Below are 19,691 nucleotides of genomic sequence, written 5' to 3'. Positions count from 1 at the left end.
GTTTCCTCTGACAATGTTATTTTGGATGGAATTTAATATACATTTAATGATTTTTAAAAAATATTTTAAAACTGCCCATTGTAAGATGAAGTAACAGGAATTGAAAATTACTTTGTTAAAGAATATTATTCATAAATTAGACATTTTTTTTGGCTTGTGCTATGGAGAACAGGCCTGTTAAAGAAATGTATCCAGTTTTCAATTACATTAGGAAATGGTCCCCAATATAAAAGGGATCGTTCTGATTTTAGGTATAACAGCTGCAGCAATGGCTGAGGCAATGAAGCTGCAGAAGATGAAGCTTATGACAATGAACACTCTTCAGGGAAATGGAAACCAAAATGGGACTGAATCAGAGCCTGATGATCTTAACTCTAATACAGGTGAGTATCTTCAAGATTCTATGGCACGTGCGTCTTACTAATTTATTCTGAGATTGAAAAGAGGAGCCTTCTCTTCTTGCTCCTTGTTTTTCCTCCTCTACCATGTCATAATTGTACTTTGGTTTTGATCATAAGATCACCTCTCAGATCTCTTTTGGGAGTAACTTGGATTTTAACTATCAACATATATTAATGAATGCATAAATAAATGAATAAGTTTCACTTTTATTAGAAAATAAGAAAGAGCAACCAAAGATAGTCTTAGGAGCAATAGGTTTCAAATCTAACTACAGCTAAATTTAGTATAATGTGATAGGCAGAGAGATATCAGTCTTATCTCTCTCCTTTTAGGCTCCTAGACATGTAAGCATGGTGGGGTCTTATTTTGGAGGGTAAAAAAAGGTCATTAAAGAAGGAAATAATTGACTCATATCAGTATGATAAACTACACTGATTTTAATATAGCGTAGATCTACCTATCTAAAATTGAAATGATCACAGCAAACTATAGAGTGAGAGTAGGTCTTCAACTAGTTCTTAGAGTCAGGGATCAATGGAAAAAATGCATTCTTTTACTGAATTTGTTTTAACTGGAAGCAACACATAGATAATTCTAAAATTAAAACTAATCAAAGAATAATAACAACACTAAGAAGTTACCAGTTATTATGTACTAAGGATATCCCATGTTTTTATTTAGTTCCAAACATTTTTTATTTAGATATAATTGACATATAACTGTGTGTACGTTTTAAGTGTACTATGTTTTGGTTTCTTACACTTATATATTGCAATATAATTACCATGATATTGTTAACTGACACCTCCATCACATCACATTATTGGGGAGGGGAGCAAGAACCTGTAAAATCTAGTATCTTAGCAACTTTCGCGTGTACAATACAAAAAAGTTAACTATAATCTCAATGTTGTAAAAAAATATTCATTTATCTCTTGTGTTACTCACTTAATTCTTACCAAATTTCCAGAAATAAAAAGGATTTTCAATACTCCCGTGTTGGAGATCAGGAAACAGAGGCACAATGTGGTTCAGCTTTGTTTATAGTAGAAAAGATAGAAACTGGCAGAGCTATATTTCAGTCTCCTGTCTCTTTAAGTCCAAAATCTGCTTTATTCACATTCTTCCTCCTCTTTAATGTTGTTTTGTAGCAGAAATTTTATTTTATCAAATTCTTCAAATAAACGTTGTTTTATAATGAGGAGACACTGATAAACTGATAATCAGTTTCCTAATCCTAACACCTCTTACCTCATACTGGCTCTCAAATCTTACAGTGTCTTAGAAGTGACCAGTATTTGACAGGAAACCTCTTGTATATAAAAATAATTTTTGTACCATAAAAATTACTGGGAGTTTAAGCGGTAATTTCTGCCATGATTTTCTTAGGTATACCAGTTTATGAAAAAGATTTTGCACAAAATTTCTATGTTGTTCATTTTTAACAAGAAAACAAAAATATTTTGAGAAATATACTGATAACCTAATTTCTGAATTAATAAGTAGTTAATTTTCCTGACTAAATATAATGTGGCCTAACATCAAATATCTGTCATTGTGTTAATATATTACATTCCCATTTACATATAATGTTATACTTGGAGCTATAGAAATGGAATTAGAATAGTCACTGTTTGACCATGCAGAGATTGAAATCTATCCTTATCTTGATGTAACGAATGTAAGTATATATAAAAAATTATTATAGTGATAATGATGGTGATGATGATAATGATAAAAACCTAAATGAAGAAGTCCCTGAGATTTTTTAAGTCTATGAATGAGCACTGCTGTCATGTGCATAACTGCAAACTAGATTCTGTTATCAAGAGAGATCCCCTTGTCCATAACTTCCCCCTAGGGGTGAATGGGAGAGCCCGAAGGCTCCAGCAGTATTTGCTACTGAGGACTCCAGAAGCTCTCATTGTCACCACAGACACCCACAGATTTGTCTGCCAAATAACTTCACAATCTTTTCAAAAGATACCTTCACCTGATGTAATTGCACAAAATCAACACTGCCCTTTCCTCTTCATGCCTAGATCTAGAACTGCCACTGCAGTCTCCTAGGGCCAGAGCTACCACACATCATCCAGCCAATGTCTTTGTAGGCACCTGCATGTGAAGGTCTTTTCCCACTAAAGTGAGTCCATTAGGTCTGAAAGAGCTGTCTACTGCCTCAAATGTGCAGACAGCAATGAAAAGTCATACAGAACATGAAACATAAATAAATACCACCACTAAAGTAACAAAATAGTTTTTCACTAACTGACCTCAAAGAAATGGACATCTATGACTTATCTGACAAATCTGACAAATTCAAATATTAATTACATAATAATTGTTTTTAAAGAGCTGAGTGAATTAGAAGAAAACACAATTAAGAAACTCAAGAAAATCAGTAAAACAATGCATGAACAAAATGAGGAGTTCAAGACAGAGATAAAAATCAATTAAGAGAATATAAGAGAAATTCTGGAATTGAAGAGTACAGGGAAAGAAACAGAAAATACAGTAGAAAACTTCAATATCAGATTTGATCAATCAGAATGAAGGAACTGTGAACTTGAAGATAGACGATTTGAAAATTCCTAGTCAGAAGAGAAACAGGAAAAAATGAAATAAAGGAAAGAAAACCCTAGGATTTATGTAATATCAGTATTTATTGTTTTTCTTGCACTGATAAAAGCATTATTGGAGTCCCAGAAGGAGAAAAAAGAAAGAATGGGTGGGGGGGATGGAAGTTTATTTAAGGAAATAATGGCTGAAAAAAAGTAAGTCTAGGGAGATAATTGGCATCCAGGTTAATGAGGCTCAAAAATCCTGGGCCTGCTGAGTGACCAAGTTGGTTAAGTATCCAACTCTTGATTTTGCCTCAGGTCATGATCTCACAGTTTGTGAGTTAAAGCTTCATGTCAGGTTCTTCTCTGGCAGTGCGGAGTCTGTTGCGAATTCTCTGTTTCCCTCTTTCTGACCCTCCTCTGCTCACAATCTCTCTTTCTCTCTCTCTCTTACAAAAATAAACTTTAAAAATTTCCTTAAATATGATCAATCCAAAGAAGACAACATTGAGACACATTATAATAAAATTATCAGAGATCAAGGACAGAACAAAAATTTTGAAAAGAACAAGGGAAAATAAATTTGTTACATATGAAGAAATCATATGAATATAAGTGAATTTCTCAGCAGAAAATTTGGAGGTCAGAACAGAATAGGATGATATATTTAAAGTACTAAAGCAACAAACTGCACACCAGAAATACTGTAACTGGAAAAATTGTATTTTAAAAAATATAGAAGAAATATCCAACTATTGACTGTTCAGCTCATGTCATGATCTCATGGTTTGGGAGTTCGAGCTCCACATATAACTCTGCACTGACAGCGTGGAACCTTCTTGGCTGTCTCTCTCTCAGGCTCTCTCTCTCTCGATAAATAAATAAATATTTAAAAAATAAAAATAAAAAATATAGAAGTAATAAGGTCTTTCCCATTTAAAAACTGAGGGATTTCTTCATCACCATTAGAATTTCCTTACTTGACATGCTTAAGGGAGTTCTTAAAATTAAAATGAAAACACACTAAACATCAATGTTAAATTAATAAATGCATAAATATCACCGGTAAAGCTAAATATATAGATAAATGCAGATTAATGTAATACGGTAATGGTGCATAAATAATTTTTAAACATAATGTAAAATTAAAAGATAAGAATTTGCGATACATGATATCCGATACATGATATAAAAAGAAGCAAACTCTATCAAAAACAAAAAGTGTGTGTGGGAAAGTAAAAGTGGAGAGTTTTTTATGTAATAAAAGTTAAATTGTTATCAACTTAAAATAAAAAAGTTAAAGTACATATTGCATACACACCCAAGTTAAACAGAAAGTAAAAAGTTATGATAGATATACAAAAGATAAAGAGAAAATAATCAAAGAAAATCCCTCACAAAACAACTTAACAAATAACAAAGAAAGGCAACAAGAGAGAAAGAGGACAAAGCAAGTTTAAAACAATAACAACAAAACTATTAACAAAATGGCAAGAGTAAGTCATTATCAATAATTAATTAGATGTAAATGGGTTATACTCACTAATTAGAAAGCACCTAGTGGCTGAAAGGATTAAAAAAGAAAAAAAGAAGATCTAGCCAAGTGGTATTTATTCTAGGGTTGCAAGTGTGGTTCAATATTAACACATCAATGTGATATACCACATTAATGAGAGAAAGATGAAAACCATATGACCACTTGAATAGGTGCACAAAAAGTATTTGACAAAGTACAACATCCATTCATGATACATATCCCAAACAAAGTAGGTTTAGGGGGCCCAAACCTCAACATAATAAAGGCCATATATGAAAAACACACAGCTAACATCATACTCAATGGTGAAAAACAGAGATTTTACTCTAAGATCAGTAATAATACAGTGATGTCCACTCTCCACTTCTGTTGAGTATACTACTGGAAGTCCAGGTTACAACAATCCAGCAAGAAAAAATAAAAGGCATCCAAATTGGTAAGGAATAAACTTTCACTTTTTGCAGATGACATGATACTATATATAGAAAACCCTAAAGATTCCACTAAAAAAGACTACTAGAACTTATAACTGAATTCAGTAAAAGTGCAGTACATAATAATAAATAAAATAATAAATATTAGTGTTGTATTTCTATACACTAATAAATTAAGTAGTAGAAAGAGAAATTTAAAAATAAGCCTATTTACAATTGCACTAAAAATAATAAAATACCTGGGGATAAATTTAACTAAGGAGGTGAAAGATCTGTACTCTGAAAACAATAAAGCATTGATGAAAGATATTGAAGATGACACAGCAAATGGAAAGTTATTCCGTGCTAATGTATAAGAAGAAACAATATTGTTGAAATATTCATACTACCTAAGGCAATCTACACATTTAATACAAACCCTATCAAAATATAAACATCATTTTTGACAAAAATAAAACAAACAGACTTTTGGAGAATATGGTAGAAGAGAAGGAGGACCCTATGCTCACCTCGTCCCATGGATAAAACTAGGAAACACTCATATTAGTGTAATAACCCAGAAAATGACATGAAGACTGGCAGAACAAACTCTACAGCTAAATGTACACAAAAGGCCAGATCAAAGAGGGTAGGATGGATGGAGACATTGTGGGGAGCTAAGGACTTATGGGCCATTTCCAAGAGGGAGCGATGGATGCAGACAGGAGAGAAACAGACCCTCACATTGAGGAGCTCCCACAGGGAAGGAAAATCTCCATAGCACTTGGCACTAATAACTAGAGAGGCTGAATTACATGAGTTCTTTCAACTAGCAAGACTTAAAGTCTGGAACATTAAAAATCAACAGGCTGTTTCTGGGGGAGCCAGAAGAAACTGAATCTCTGCCTTTAAAGAGACAGCACAAAAAAATGGCCCATGAGATAAAGCATAGAAGTAGCACTTTTTAGAAACACCTGGAATATATAGGAGAGAGTTAATTTACTAATAACAGAGCATGTCCCAGAATAAAAGCTTTCATTGGGAGACTCTACCAGCAGCAAAAGAGTTGGCAGGCTCCATTTCCCTCCTCCACCCCCTAGTATAAACAGTATAAGCCACCTGTGGGAACCAGCACAGTGTAAACATTCACTTTCTAACTTGGTTACACTGTGACCCGGCCCCTTCAGCTGGGCTTGCTTCAGTATCAGCGGTATGGGCCCCCTCTCCCAGAAAACTGGTGCAAACATTGGCAACACCACATCAACCACTTGCATGCTTTATGGAGCCTCAACCCCATGGCAGTGGCCAGTCACATTCTGGTGATGACACATGCAACTTGCTAAAACCTTGACTTCCACTCATGTGTTTTGTTGATCAGACCCCAGCCATCCCTGGTGTTGGCAGTGGTGGCACAATATCTGTGAAATTTGCAGGAACTATGTACCCCACTCGCACTCAATTTGCAGAGCATCTCTCAGCTGCCCTGGGGTTGGCAGCAGCTGTTCATCCTTTATGGAAGAGGATGGGTGCACAAAATCTGCAGACACTTTGTGCCCTGCCTAAGTGGCCTTGGCTGACTCCAGTCTACATGACAGTGTGAGTCCCCTGTGGAAGAGGACCTGCACACAAAAGTAGTTGTGTGCTTTTTAGAACAGACCACTCTGGCCCTGGTATCCTCAGCAGAGACACATACCCTCTGGCAAAGGACCAGATCCAACTTGTTAAAATTGTGCACCCCACCCACTACATTCAAGAGCAGGAGATGTAGCTAACTTTCTTAACACAGAGAAACAGATACAGAGAGTTAGACAAAATGAGGACACAGAGGGATATTTCTCAGACGAAAGAACAAGACAAAACCACAGCAAGAGACTTTCGTGAAACAGAAATAATATGTCTGATAGAGAATTTAAAGTAATGATCATAAGAGGAGGGAGAGGGGAAGTAACAGAGGAGTAGGAGGAACCTTGGTTATTCTAGTCCCATGAACACAAGATAACAATCAAATGATTCTACATACCCCAGAAATCAACTTGAAAACTGATAGAACAAATTCCACATCTGCAGGGAGAGAAGAAGGTAGGAAGTGCAGAGACATGGGTTTGGGGAGAAACAGATTACAAGTGCTCAAGAGGGACAGGAGCTGTGGTCATAAATAAAGGTAAGATAAAAGAGCCCACAGTGGAATGCACAAGGAGAATATTTTCCCCAAAGCATTAGCAGAGAAAAAGAGAGAAACTGATTTTCATATGTTCTTGTAACCATCAGGGCTTAAAGAATGGAATTTTAAATGTTAATGAGCCTCAGTGGCTCAGTTGGTTAAGCGTCCAACTGTTGATTTTAGCTCAGGTTATGATCTCATGGTTTGTAGAACTGAGTTCCATGTTGAGCTCTGCACTGACAGTGTGACCTGCTAGGGATTCCCTCTCTTCCTCACTCTGTACCCCTCCACAAATTATGCTCTCTCTTTCTCTCAAAATAAATAAGTACGCCTAAAAAATCAGTGGGTTTGGCTGGGATACAGCCCTGAGAACACTGCCTTATTCTTGGAGAGAAAACAGTCAAAGAATCTGGGGGCAGATGGCATGGATACAGTGATCTGAAGTAGGCCTGGGAAACATAAGGGGGAGACTGTTCCCTCTGTTGAAAGGCAACGTTCCAGAAGTCCCTCTGAGGACAAAGAAAGTGGCTAGCATCATTTCCCTCCCTTGCCCCTCGGCATAGAGATAGAACCACAGACCTGAACCAATTCAGTGCCCTCACTGGCTGCCTAACTTGCTTAGACCAAGTACCACACTTCTTTCCTCTGTATGGAATGCCTCTAACAGTCAAGACTGCCTCAGGTGGCCTCTTCACCAGAAGACCAGCAGAAGCCCCTGTCTAAACCATGTCTCCTGACCAGAAGTTCTGCAAGCCTTCAGTTCTAGTAGAAGTAGTATCAGGACTCATTTTGTAAGCATATCAGAACACACCTAATTAAAAATTTCCATATTCTGAGGCATCTGGGTGGCTCAGTTGGTTAAGTGTCCGTCTTTGGCTCAAGTTATGATCTCACGGTTCATGGGTTTGAGCCCTGCATTGGGCTCTGTACCTACAGCTAGTTCAGAGCCTGGAGCCTGCTTCAGATTCTGTGCCTCCCTCTCTCTCTGACCCTCCCCTGCTCGCTCTCTCTCTCTCTCTCTCTCTCAAATAAATAAAACATTGAAAAAATTAAAAATAAACCTTTTTATATTCTGGCCAGGGACTGAACATTGCTTACTGCAGTCAAAGAGAGTCTCTATAAACAACTGACCTGCAGGATGGAACAGCAAAAACACAATAGCAGAATGCATGCAACACATACCAGAGAGTGTCAGGCTCTAGAAACTATATGTCCTCCTCTTCACAGTCATTACTCTCAGGAGAAGGAACATAATGGGCTTTTCTGAGACACAGAAGAAGACAGAGACTTAAACAAAATTCCATGATGGAGGAATTTATCCCCAATGAAAGAAGGTAAGGTCACAGCCAGAGATCTAAACAAAACCAGATATAAGTAAAATACTTGATGCGGAATTTAAAGCAACAATCATAAAGATACTTGCTGGGCTTGAGAAAAGAATGTAGACTTCAGGGAGTCCCATATCACAGTGATAAAACTGTTAAAAAAAAAAAAAGGATCAGATAGAAATGAAAAATGCAATAACATAGTTTGGAAACGGGCTTGATGCAAGGAACACAGGCTGGAAGATGTAGAGGTATGAATAATTGTTGTAGAAGATAAAATAATGTAAAATGATGAAGCTGAACCAAAAAGAAAAAAGGAAAATTATGGAAGATGAGAAGAGTCTTAGGTTCGGAACTCAGTGATTCTAAAAAATGTAATAGCATTTATGTAAGAAAGAGATACAAAGGGCCAGAACATTTATATGAGGAAATGAAAAGCTGAAGCATCACTAAGGAAACAGACCCAAATCCAGTAGGCATAGATAACTCCCATCAAAATCAACGAAAGTAGACACACACCATGATATATTGTCATTAAATTTGCAAAATATAGTGATAAAGAAGAAGTCTTAAAAGCAAAAAGACCTAAGAATTCATTAACTTCTTTATGAATTTGTATTCATTGAGGGAATAAAAATAAGTATAGCTGGAGATTTCTCAACAGAAACTTAGCAAGGAAGACGGGAGTGACACAATATGTTTAAAGGGATAAATAGAAAAAAGTCTGAAACCAAGAATGATCTATGCAACAAGGTTATCATTCAGAATAGAAGGAGAGATAAAGGGTTCCCCAGACACACAAAAACTAAAGAAATTTGTGACCACCAAAGCAGTCGTACAGAAATATTAAAGGGGACTCTTCGATTAGAAAGGAGAGACCAAAATTGAAAAATATAACAAAAGAACAGAGGAACTCTCCAGAAATAATGACAAAACAGGTACTAAAATGGCACCAAAAACATTTATCAATAATAACGTTGAATATAAATGGAATTACTGTTCCAATCAAAAGACATAGTTAATTGGAATGGGTAAAAAAAATTAAGACACATCTACATGCTACCTACAAGAGACTCATTTGAGACCTAAAAACACCTGCATATTGAAAGTGAGGGAAAGAAGAAATATTTATCATGAAAATGGACATCAAAAGAAAGCCAGAGTAACAATACTTATATCAGACAAAGTAGACTTTATTTCTTTGGGAGGGGGGTTGGACAAGTGATTGAGGCAGAGAGAGAGAGACAGAGAGACAGAGAGAGAGATAAGTGGGTCTCACCTGAAGTGGGGCTCATGGTCATCCAATGTGGACTTAAACTCATGAACCATGAGATCATGACCCTAGCTGAAAACAGATGCTTAACCGACTGAAGCATCCAGGCATCCTAGACTTTATATTTAAAATTTTTTTTAAATGTTTATTTATTTTGAGAGACAGAGAGAGACAGAACATGAGCAGGGAAGGGGCAAAAAGAGAAGATGACACAGGATCTGATGCAGGTTCCAGGCTCTGAGCTGTCAGCACAGAACTCAACGCAGGGCTCAAACCCACAGACTGCGAGATCTTGACCTGAGCCGAAGTCGGACACTCAACCGACTGAGCCACCCAGGCGCCCCTAGACTTTATTTTTTAAGAAGTTTATTTACTTATTGAGAGAGAGAAAGAGAGAGAGAGAGAGAGAGAGAGAGAACGCATGCGCAGGAGAAGGGCAGAGAGAGAGGGAGAGAGACAATCCCAAGCAGACTACATGCTGTCAGCACAGAGGTGGGGCTGGATCTTAGGAACCATGAGATCATGACTTGAGCCTAAAACAAGAGTAAGATGCTTATCCGACTCAGTCACCAAGTCATCCCTAGACAAACTAGACTTTAAACCAAAGACTATAACAAGAGACGAAGAGGGCATATCATAATAAGGGAACTCTCCAACAAGAAAATCTAACAATTGTAAATCTTTATGCAACCAACATGGGAACAGGCAAATATATAAAACAATTAATAACAAACATGAAGCTGGGTCGCCTGGGTGGCTCAGTTGGTTAAGCGTCTGACTTTGTCTCAGGTCACGATCTCATGGCTCGTGGGTTCGAGCCCTGCGTCGGGCTCTGTGCTGACTGCCAGCTCAGAGCCTGGAGCCTGTTTCAGATTCTGTATCTCCCTCTCTCTGACCCTCCCCTGCTCACGTTGTCTCTCTCTCTCTCTCAGAGATAAATAAAACATTAAAACAATTGTTTTTAAAAAAACATGAAGCAAGTACTTGACAATAATACAGTTATAGAAGGGTACTTTAACACCATAGTTACTTAAATGGACAGACCATCTAAAGAGAAAAGCAACAAAAGAACAATGGCTTTGAAAAACACATTAGACTAGATGGACTTTTCATTTTAAAGCAGCAGAATACACATTCTTTTGAAATATACATGGGACTCCTCCATATTAGATCACATACTAGGTCATAAACCAGACCTCAACAAGTGCAAATAGAGATCATACTATGCATATGTTTTGTTTTGTTTTGTTTTGTTTTGTTTTTACCACAATGCTATGTAACTTGAGGTCAACTGCAAGGGAAAAAAAAAAAAAAGACCACACATGCATGGAAGCTAAAGAAAATGATATTAAACCAGGAAGTGAAAAATTTAAAAATGCATGTAAACAAAAGAAAATGCAAACATAATGGTCCAAAACCTTTGAGATGCAGCAAGAGCAGTCATAAGAAGGAGGTTTATAGCAATACAGACATACAGGAAATACATAAATTCCTAGAAAAGTATAAACTATGAAGACTGAAATAGGAAGAAATAGACAACTTGAACAGACCAATAACCAGCAAATAAATTGCATCAGCAATAAAAAATCACCCCCCTCAAAAAACAGTCCAGGGCCAGATGGCTTCAAAGGTGAGTTCTACCAAACATTTAAAGATTTAATACCTATTCTTCTCAAAATTCAAAAAAAAATAGGAAAGAAAAGGAAGGAATCTTGCAAATTCATACTCTGAAGCCAGCATTACCCGATAGCAAAGCCAGATAAAAACTGCTGAGAAAGAGAACTACAGACCAATGTCTCTGATGAATGTATATGCAAATATTCTCAATGAAAATACTAGCAAACAAAATCCAATATTACATTAATAATCAACTCAAAATAGATGAAAACTAAAATGTAAGACTTGAAAAAATAAGAAAATATATGAAAAAAAAAAAACTTCTTGACATTGATCTGGGCAATATCTGGGCAAAAAAGCACAAGCAACAAAAGTAAAAGTAGACAAATGTGATTTCCCAAAACTAAAATGTTCCTATACAGCAAATGAAACAATCAACAGAGTGAAAAGGCAACCTATGGAGTGGGAGAAAATATTTGTAAGCTCATTAGAAAATGAGGGGCTCAAATTCAATAAATATAAGAAAATGAAACTATTCTATACCCCAAAGAAATCTCAAATAATTCTGTTAAAAATGTGCAATTTACCTGAATAGTTAATTCCCAAATGGAGACATACAGTCACCAACAGTTATTTGGTATGGTGCCCTACTTCACTAATCAGAGAAATGCAAATCCAAACCACTAGATACCATCTAACACCTGTTACAATTGCTATTATCAGAAAGACAAAAAGATGACAAGTATTGGCAAGGTTGTGGAGAGGGAATTCTTGCACACTGTTGATAATATAAATTGGTACAACCATTATGGGAAGAGTATAATAGTTCTTCAAAAAATTAAAAATAGAATCACCTTATGATCTAGCAATCTCACTTCTGGGTATATATCCGAAGAAAATGAAATTAGGACTTCAAGATAATATCTATAATCCTGTATCCATTGCAGTGCTGTTCGCAATAGCCAAGATATGGAAGCAATTTAAATATCTCCCTAAAGATGAATAGATAAATAAAAAATGTGATATATACTGGAATATTATTCAGCTGTAAAAAATACAAACACTTCCATTTCCAATAATATAGATGAACCTGGAGGATGTTAAACTAAGTGAAAAAAGCTAGATGCAGAAAGTCAAAAATACATGATTTTACTCACATGTGGATTCTAAAATAGTCAAACCCACGGAAGCAGAGAATAGTGGTTATCAGGAGTTGGAGGGTGGTTCAATGGAGAGATGTTGGTCAAGGTATAAAATGTTTCACTTATGCAAGATTAATAAGTTTTGGAGATCTAATGTACAAGAATGTGACTATAGTTAACAATACTGTACTGTAGACTTGAAATTTGCTAAAATCTTAAGTATTCTTATTACAAAAAAAGTAAAAAAAGAAAATGCTAACTATGTGAGGTGATAGGTTAATTCACTTGATTATAAAGATTATTTCACAATGTATATGTATATCAAATTACAAGTATATATCTTAAATATATATATTTTTGTCAATTATACTTTGATAAACGTGGGAAGAGTCTGCATAAATGCAATCTCTACTCACTGAAAAATAATAATCTACAGTTTCACAGGTGATAAATTGTGAATGGAAATATATATAAAGAATTTTAGATCTGAAATTTGTTTGATAATCCAAGGACTGGTATGTCTTTGGTGCTCTTCGGGTATCCTAATTCAGGATTTAAATTAGTTATGTTCTTTAATTGTTTGAGATCAAACACTGGACTTGATTTCTCTTCTTTTTATTTCCATGATTATAACCTTTTGATTTACTTTAGTGCCTTCCAGGAAGAGAAAGAAGTAGGTAGATATTGACAAGGGAGGTATCAGTTAACAGCATTTAGGGTCCAATTACTATTTATGGGTATGGTCTTTCTTTATTTTTAATATTTTATTTTTTATGTTTTTATTTTATTTTTGAGAGAGGACATACAGACAGACAGTGAGTGGGGAGGGGCAGAGAGAGAGGGGGACCCAGGATCTGAAGCAGGCTCCAGGCTTTGAGCTGTCGGCACAGAGCCCAATGCGAGGCTCGAACTCACGAACGGTGAGATCATGACCGTTGAAGTGAGACGTTTAACTGACTGAGCCACCCAGGTGCCCCGGGCACGGTCTTTCTGAATTTTTTTGGTTCAAGAGGAAATGGGAAACCAGACATTCAAACCAAAGGTAAGCTAGGTATTGGAGAATCACTAAGGCTCTATTCACAAAGTAAGTACTAGATTCAGTTAGTTCAAGAAAAATCATTCCAGTGTAGTAATGATATTCAATCAAGTATGTTGTGAAGATATAATATTACAAAGGAAAATTATTGAATGTTTTATATGATTTGTGTAGTGACCTAGGTTCTGAACATTAGATTGTGATTTAAGGTGGTTATTTTCAGCTTTGGTTACACAGAATTCCAGTGGTATAGGTAAAGTGACTAGGAAATGGTAGGCATTTCATAAAGGTCCAATATGTAAGTGCAATGAAAAGTGTGGATAATGACCATTAATGAGCCACTCCATAAGGGATTGGAGTAATTCTGGAATATTATTATTGACTAACTCAGTTTTCATTCATAATGTATAACATTCCAATAATAAAAAAGGCAATATTATGGGAAGAAAATTAAAAGAATAACTGGCTTTCAAAATCTTATTATCTAGGAGAAGAAATATAAATATGAATTAATATTTAAATAACTATGTTCTGAAATGGAATGCATTTAAAACAATGAGAGAAACAAAGTATTATGAGAATATAGAGAAAGAGGAAAGTTCTTATGAATAAGAGAATCAGAAAGAAATTAAAGAGTACGGTGAGACATTTGAACTGGTCTTTAAAGAATGTGAGAAATGAGAAAATTGATGGCCTTGAATGACATAAGGTGACTGTACAGTGAATTATCCAGGGCATCCATTTTCATTTGTGGTAATCAGAGACCTCATTCTGTCTCTGAGTTGGATAAGAGTTGTGAATTTGGCTTGAGAAAATACTATATTTAATAACTGGAAAGTTTTGATTAATTGTGTTCATAGATAAACTATAAACTACCTATTACTTAAAGTCTTACTGATAAGTATTTTTATTTTATTTTATTTTTCTTATATAGTTTATTGTCAAATTGGTTTCCATATAACCCCAAGTGCTCATCCGAACAAGTCACCTCCCACATGCCCATCAACTGCCTTCCCATCTCCCTCAACCCCATCAGCCCACAGTTTGTCCTCAGTAGTCAAGAGTCTCTCATTGTTTGCCTCCCTCCCTCTCACCCACCATTTCCTCCCTTCTTCTCCCCCATGGTCCTCCGTTAAGTTCCTCCTAATCCAACTCTATGTGCAAACATACGGTATCTGTCCTTCTCTGCCAGATTTATTTCACTCAGCAAAAAACCCTCAAGGTCCATCCATGTTGCTACACATGGCCAGATTTCATTCTTTCTCATTGCCATGTAGTATTCCATTTCATAGATGAACGACATCTTCTTGATCCATTCATCCGTTGATGGACACTTAGGCTCTTTCCATGTTTTAGCTATTATTGAGAATGCTGCTATGAACATTGGGGTACATGTGCCCCTATGCATCAACACTTCTGTATCCCTTGGGAAAATCCTAGCTGTGCTACTGCTGGGTAATGGGGGAGTTCTACTGTTAAGGAACTATTGTTAAGATGTTCTATTGTTAAGTTCTATTGTTTGAGAAACCTCCATACTATTTTCCAGAGGGGCTGCACCAGTTGATATTCTCACCAAAAGTGTAAGAAGGTGCCCGTTTCTCCACATCCTCGCCAGCATCTAGAGTTTCCAGATTAGCTCATGTTAGCCACTGTGACCGGCGTGAGGGGGTACCTCAGTGTGGTTTTGATTTCTATTTCCCTGAAGGAGAGGGACGATGAGCATCCTTTCATGTGTCTGTTGGCCATCTGGATGTCCTCTTTGGAGAAGTGTCTGATCATGTTTTCTGCCCATTTCTTCACTGGATTATTTGTCTTTCTGGGGTGGAGTTTGGTGAGTTCTTACAGATACTGAATTTAGCCATTTATCTGATATGTCATTTCCAACTATCTTTCCCCATTCCGTCAGTTGCCTATTAGTTTTATTGTTTCCTTTGCTGTGCAGAAGCTTTTTATCTTGATGAGGTCACAATACTTCATCTTTGCTCTTGATTCCCTTACCTTTGGGGATGTGTCAAGTTAGAAATTGCTGCCTGTGAGGTCAAGCAGGTTGTTTCCTGCTTTCTCCTCTAGGGTTTTGATGGTTTCCTGTCTCACATTCAGGTCCTTTATCCATTTTGAGTTTATTTTTGTCTATGGTGTGAGAAATTGATCTAGTTTCATTCTTCTGCATGTTGTTGTCCAGTTCTCCCAGCACCATCTGTTAAAGAGGCTGTCTTTTTTCCATTGCATACTCTTTCCTGCCTTGTCAAAGATTAGTTGGCTGTACACTTTTGAGTCCACTTCTGAGTTCTCAATTCTGTTCCATTGGTCTATGTGTCTGTTTTTGTGCCAATACCATACTGTCTTGATGATGGCAGCTTTGTAGTAGAGGCTAAAGTCTGGGATGGTGATGTCTCCCGTTTTGATTTTCTTCTTCAATGTTACTTTAGCTATTCGGGGTCTCTTGTGGTTTCATACAAATTTTAGAATAATTTCTTCTAGTTTTGAGAGGAATGCTGGTGAAATTTTGATTGAGATTGCATTGAATGTGTAGACTGCTTTGGTAGTAATGAGATTTTCACAATATTTATTCTTCCGATCCATGAGCATGGAATGTTTTTTCCATTTCTTTATGTTTTCTTCAATTTTCTTCATAAGTTTTCTACAGTTTTCATCATACAGATCTCCTATGTCTTTGGTTAGGTTTATTCATAGGCATTTTTATGTTTTTTTTGTGTGTGTAATTGTGAATGGGATCAGTTTCTTGATTTCTCTTTCTGTTGTTTCATTATTGGTGTATAAAAATGGAACCGATTTCTGTACGTTGATTTTGTACCCTGCAAACTTGCTGAATTCACGGATCAGTTTTAGTCGGCTTCTGGTGGAGTCTGTCGGGTATCTATGTAGAGTATCATGTCATCTGCGAAAAGTGAAGTTTGTCTTCTTTCTGGCCAATTCTGATGCCTTTGATTTCCTTTTGTTGTCTGATGGCTGATGCTAGGACTTCCAGCGCTATGTTAAACAACAGTGGTGAGAGTGGACATTCCCGTCATGTTCCTAATTTCAGAGGGAAAGCTCTCCGTTTTTCCCCATTGAGGATGATGTTATTTGAGGTCTTCTCATAGATGGCTTTTATAATGTTTAAGTAAGTTCCTTCTATCCCGACTTTCTTGAGGGTCTTTATTAAAAAGGATGCTGTATTTTGTCAAATGCTTTTTCAACATCTGCCACAGGATCATGTGTTTTTTATCGTTTCTTTTGTTAGTGTGATGTGTCACATTGATTTATTTGCGAATATTGAACCAGCCCTGTAACACAGGAATGAATCCTACTTGATCTTGGTGGATAATTCTTTTTATGTGCTGTTGCATTTAATCTGCAATTATCTTGTTGAGGATTTTTGCATCCGCATTCATCAAGGATATTGGCCTGATAGTTCTCTTTTTTTGCTGGGTCTCTGTCTGGTTTGGGAATCAAAGTGATGCTGACATTGTAGAATGAGTCTGGAAGTTTTCCTATGATTTTTGTTTTTTGGAATAGCTTGGGAAGAATGGGTATTATTTCTGTTTTAAATGTCTGGTAGAATTCCCCAGGGAAGCCATCTAGCCCAGGGCTATTATTTGTTGGGAGATTTTTGATAACCTGATTCGATTTCTTCACTAGTTATGGGTCTGTTTATATTTTCTATCTCTTCCCGTGTGAATTTTTGTAGTGAGTGTGTGTATAGGAATTTGTCCATTTCTTCTATGTTGTCCAATTTGTTGGCATATAATTTTTCATAGTATTCCCTGATAATTGCTTGTATTTCTGAGGTGTTGGTTGTAATAAATCCATTTTCATTGATAATGTTGTCTATGTGGGTGCTCTCTCTTTTCTTTTTTAGAAACCTGAATAAAGGTTTATCAATTTTGTTTATTTAAAAAAACCCCAAAAAACTCTTGGTTTCGTTGATCTGTTCAACTGCAGGTTGGTGTTTTTGTTTTGTTTTGTTTTGGTTTGGTTTTGGTTTTGGTTTCTATATTATTTATTTCTACCCTAATTTGTATCATTTCTCTTCTCCGACTGTATTTGTGGTGTTCTTGTTGCTCTCCCTTTAGTTCCTTTAGGTGTGCTGTTAGATTTTGTACCTGCGATTTTTCTCATTTCTTGAAATAGGCCTGGAGTGCAATGTAATTTCCTCCTAGGACTGCCTTTGCCACATCCCATAGAGTTTGGATTGTTGGATTTCCATTTTCATTTCTTTCCATGTAGTTTTAAATTTCTTCTTTAAACGCCTGATTGGCCCATTCATTCTTTAGTAGGGTGTTCTTTAACCTCCATGTTTTTGGAGGTTTGCCAAACTTCTTCCTGTGATTGATTTCAAGTTTCATAGCATTGTGATCTGAAAGTGTGCATGGTATGATCTTATTTCTTTTATAGTTATTGAGGGCGGCTTTATATCCCAGTATGTGATCTATCTTGGAGAATGTGTCATGAGCACTTGAGAAGAAAGTGGATTCCATAGCCTCAGGATGTAGAGTTGTAATTATATCTGTCAGATCCATCTGGTCCAATGTGTCATTCAAGTCCATTTTTTCTTTGGAGATTTTCTGTCTAGCTGATCTATCCATTTCTGTAAGTGGAGTATTAAAGTCCCCTGCTATTAGCACATTCTTATCCATAAGCTTGTTTCTGTTTGTGATTAATTGTTTTATGTATTTAGGTGTTGCTGTACTTTTAATGTTTTATTCATTTCTAAGTGAGAGAGAGACAGCGTGAGCAGGGGGTATCAGAGAGAAGGAGATACAGAAATCGAAACAGGCTCCAGGCTCTGAGATGGCAATCAGCACAGAGCCCGACGTGGGGCTTGAACCCACTAACCGTTAGATTATGACCTGAGCCAAAGTCAGAGGCTTAACTGACTGAGCCACCCCGATCCATTGGATCGCTGAGCTCTTGAAATCTCCTTTCCTGTTCCTGGATCAATTTATATCTGTTTTTCTCAGCTTCCTTTTTTTTCCATAATTGTGTCTTCTAAATTACTTATTCTCCTTTCTGCCTCTTCAATCCATGCCTTGGACGCCTCCATTTTATTATGCATCTTATTTATAGCATTTTTTTAATTCATCACAACTATTTTTAAGCTCCATAGTCTTTGTAGCAATAGCTTCTCTTATGTCTTCCATGCCTTTTTCAAGCACAGCAATTAATTTTGTGACTATTGTTCTAAATTCTTTTTCAGTTATGTTGCTTATATCTGTTTTGAGCAGTTGTTTAGCTGTCATTTCTTCCTGGAATTTCTTTGGAGGAGAGTTCTTCCATTTCGTCATTTTGGTTAGCATTCTACCTCCTGTTAGTTTTAAAAGCTTGTTTTGTACTCTGTGAGCACTGCTGTATTAAAAAGGCTTTTTGACTGTCCAGGGCCTGTTCATTAAGAAAGTGTTCCTTGAATGGGTCTTTTGGTCTCTCTTGTTGATATTTTTGTTATTTTATTTCCCTACTCGTAGTGCTATTTGGGACTCTTCACCTTGTGTACTTTGGCTTGTTTCTTGAGGTAGCTTATGAGGTTGCTTTCCCATTGTACTCTGTCTCTTTCTCTTCCCAAACCCCTGTGGCTCAGTGTCCTATGGCTTTAGGCTTTCTCTGAGAGATGGGTTAGGGCAAAATGCATGAAGCTCCATACTTCTCCTCCATCCAGCCCCTCCAAGTCTGATAAGTATTTTTAAAATTAAAATTTAGAGGCACCTGGGTGGCTTAGTCGATTAAGGGTCAGAGTTCAGCTCAGGTCATGATCTCGTGGTTTGTGGGATTGAGTCCCATGTCAGGCTCTGTGCTGACAGTTAGCTCAGAACCTGGAGCCTGTTTCAGATGCTGTGTCTCCCTCTCTCTGACCCTTCCCTGCTCATGCTGTCTCTCTCTCCCTCTCTCTCTCAGAAACAAATACATTTTAAAAATTAAAAAAATAAAAATTAAATTAAAATTTAGAATACTAAGTGATTTTAAATAATTAAATGCCACCCCTTCATCCTACAGATGATCCTTGGAGAAGAAATTGGCTTAGTTTTGGTCACAAAGCTAGATAATGAAAGAGTTGACACTAATCATTCTTTTATAATGTTATGCTCCAGTGTTTGAAATTATTTTCAGTATAGTATAAAGAATGTAGTGGAATTTCTTTCATTAACATTGAGTCTCAATCAATAAACATAGACATGGAGATGTAGCTGATAAATAAGACTGTTCTTAATTTGGGCTGCCCAAAGTTC

The 19,691-nt window shown here is 36.5% G+C and overlaps 1 protein-coding gene across 1 annotated transcript in view; it reads left to right on the top strand.

Moving 5' to 3' along the window:
* Positions 1-256: 256 nt before the first annotated feature.
* DACH2 (dachshund family transcription factor 2) overlaps positions 257-19,691 on the top strand; it is a gene marked incomplete at its 3' end in the record, with an annotated part of 132,967 nt that continues 113,532 nt past the window's right edge. The window contains exon 1 of the mRNA XM_039225197.1: positions 257-383. Coding sequence (XP_039081128.1) covers positions 269-383 — 115 coding nt within the window. The remainder of the gene's footprint in view (positions 384-19,691) is intronic.

Source organism: Hyaena hyaena, unplaced genomic scaffold (assembly GCF_003009895.1).
Source record: "Hyaena hyaena isolate Hyena2069 unplaced genomic scaffold, ASM300989v1 scaffold_1974, whole genome shotgun sequence".
Lineage (NCBI taxonomy): Eukaryota > Metazoa > Chordata > Mammalia > Carnivora > Hyaenidae > Hyaena > Hyaena hyaena.
Note: the sequence above shows the minus strand (reverse complement) of the source record. Positions and strands in the feature narration are given on the sequence as shown.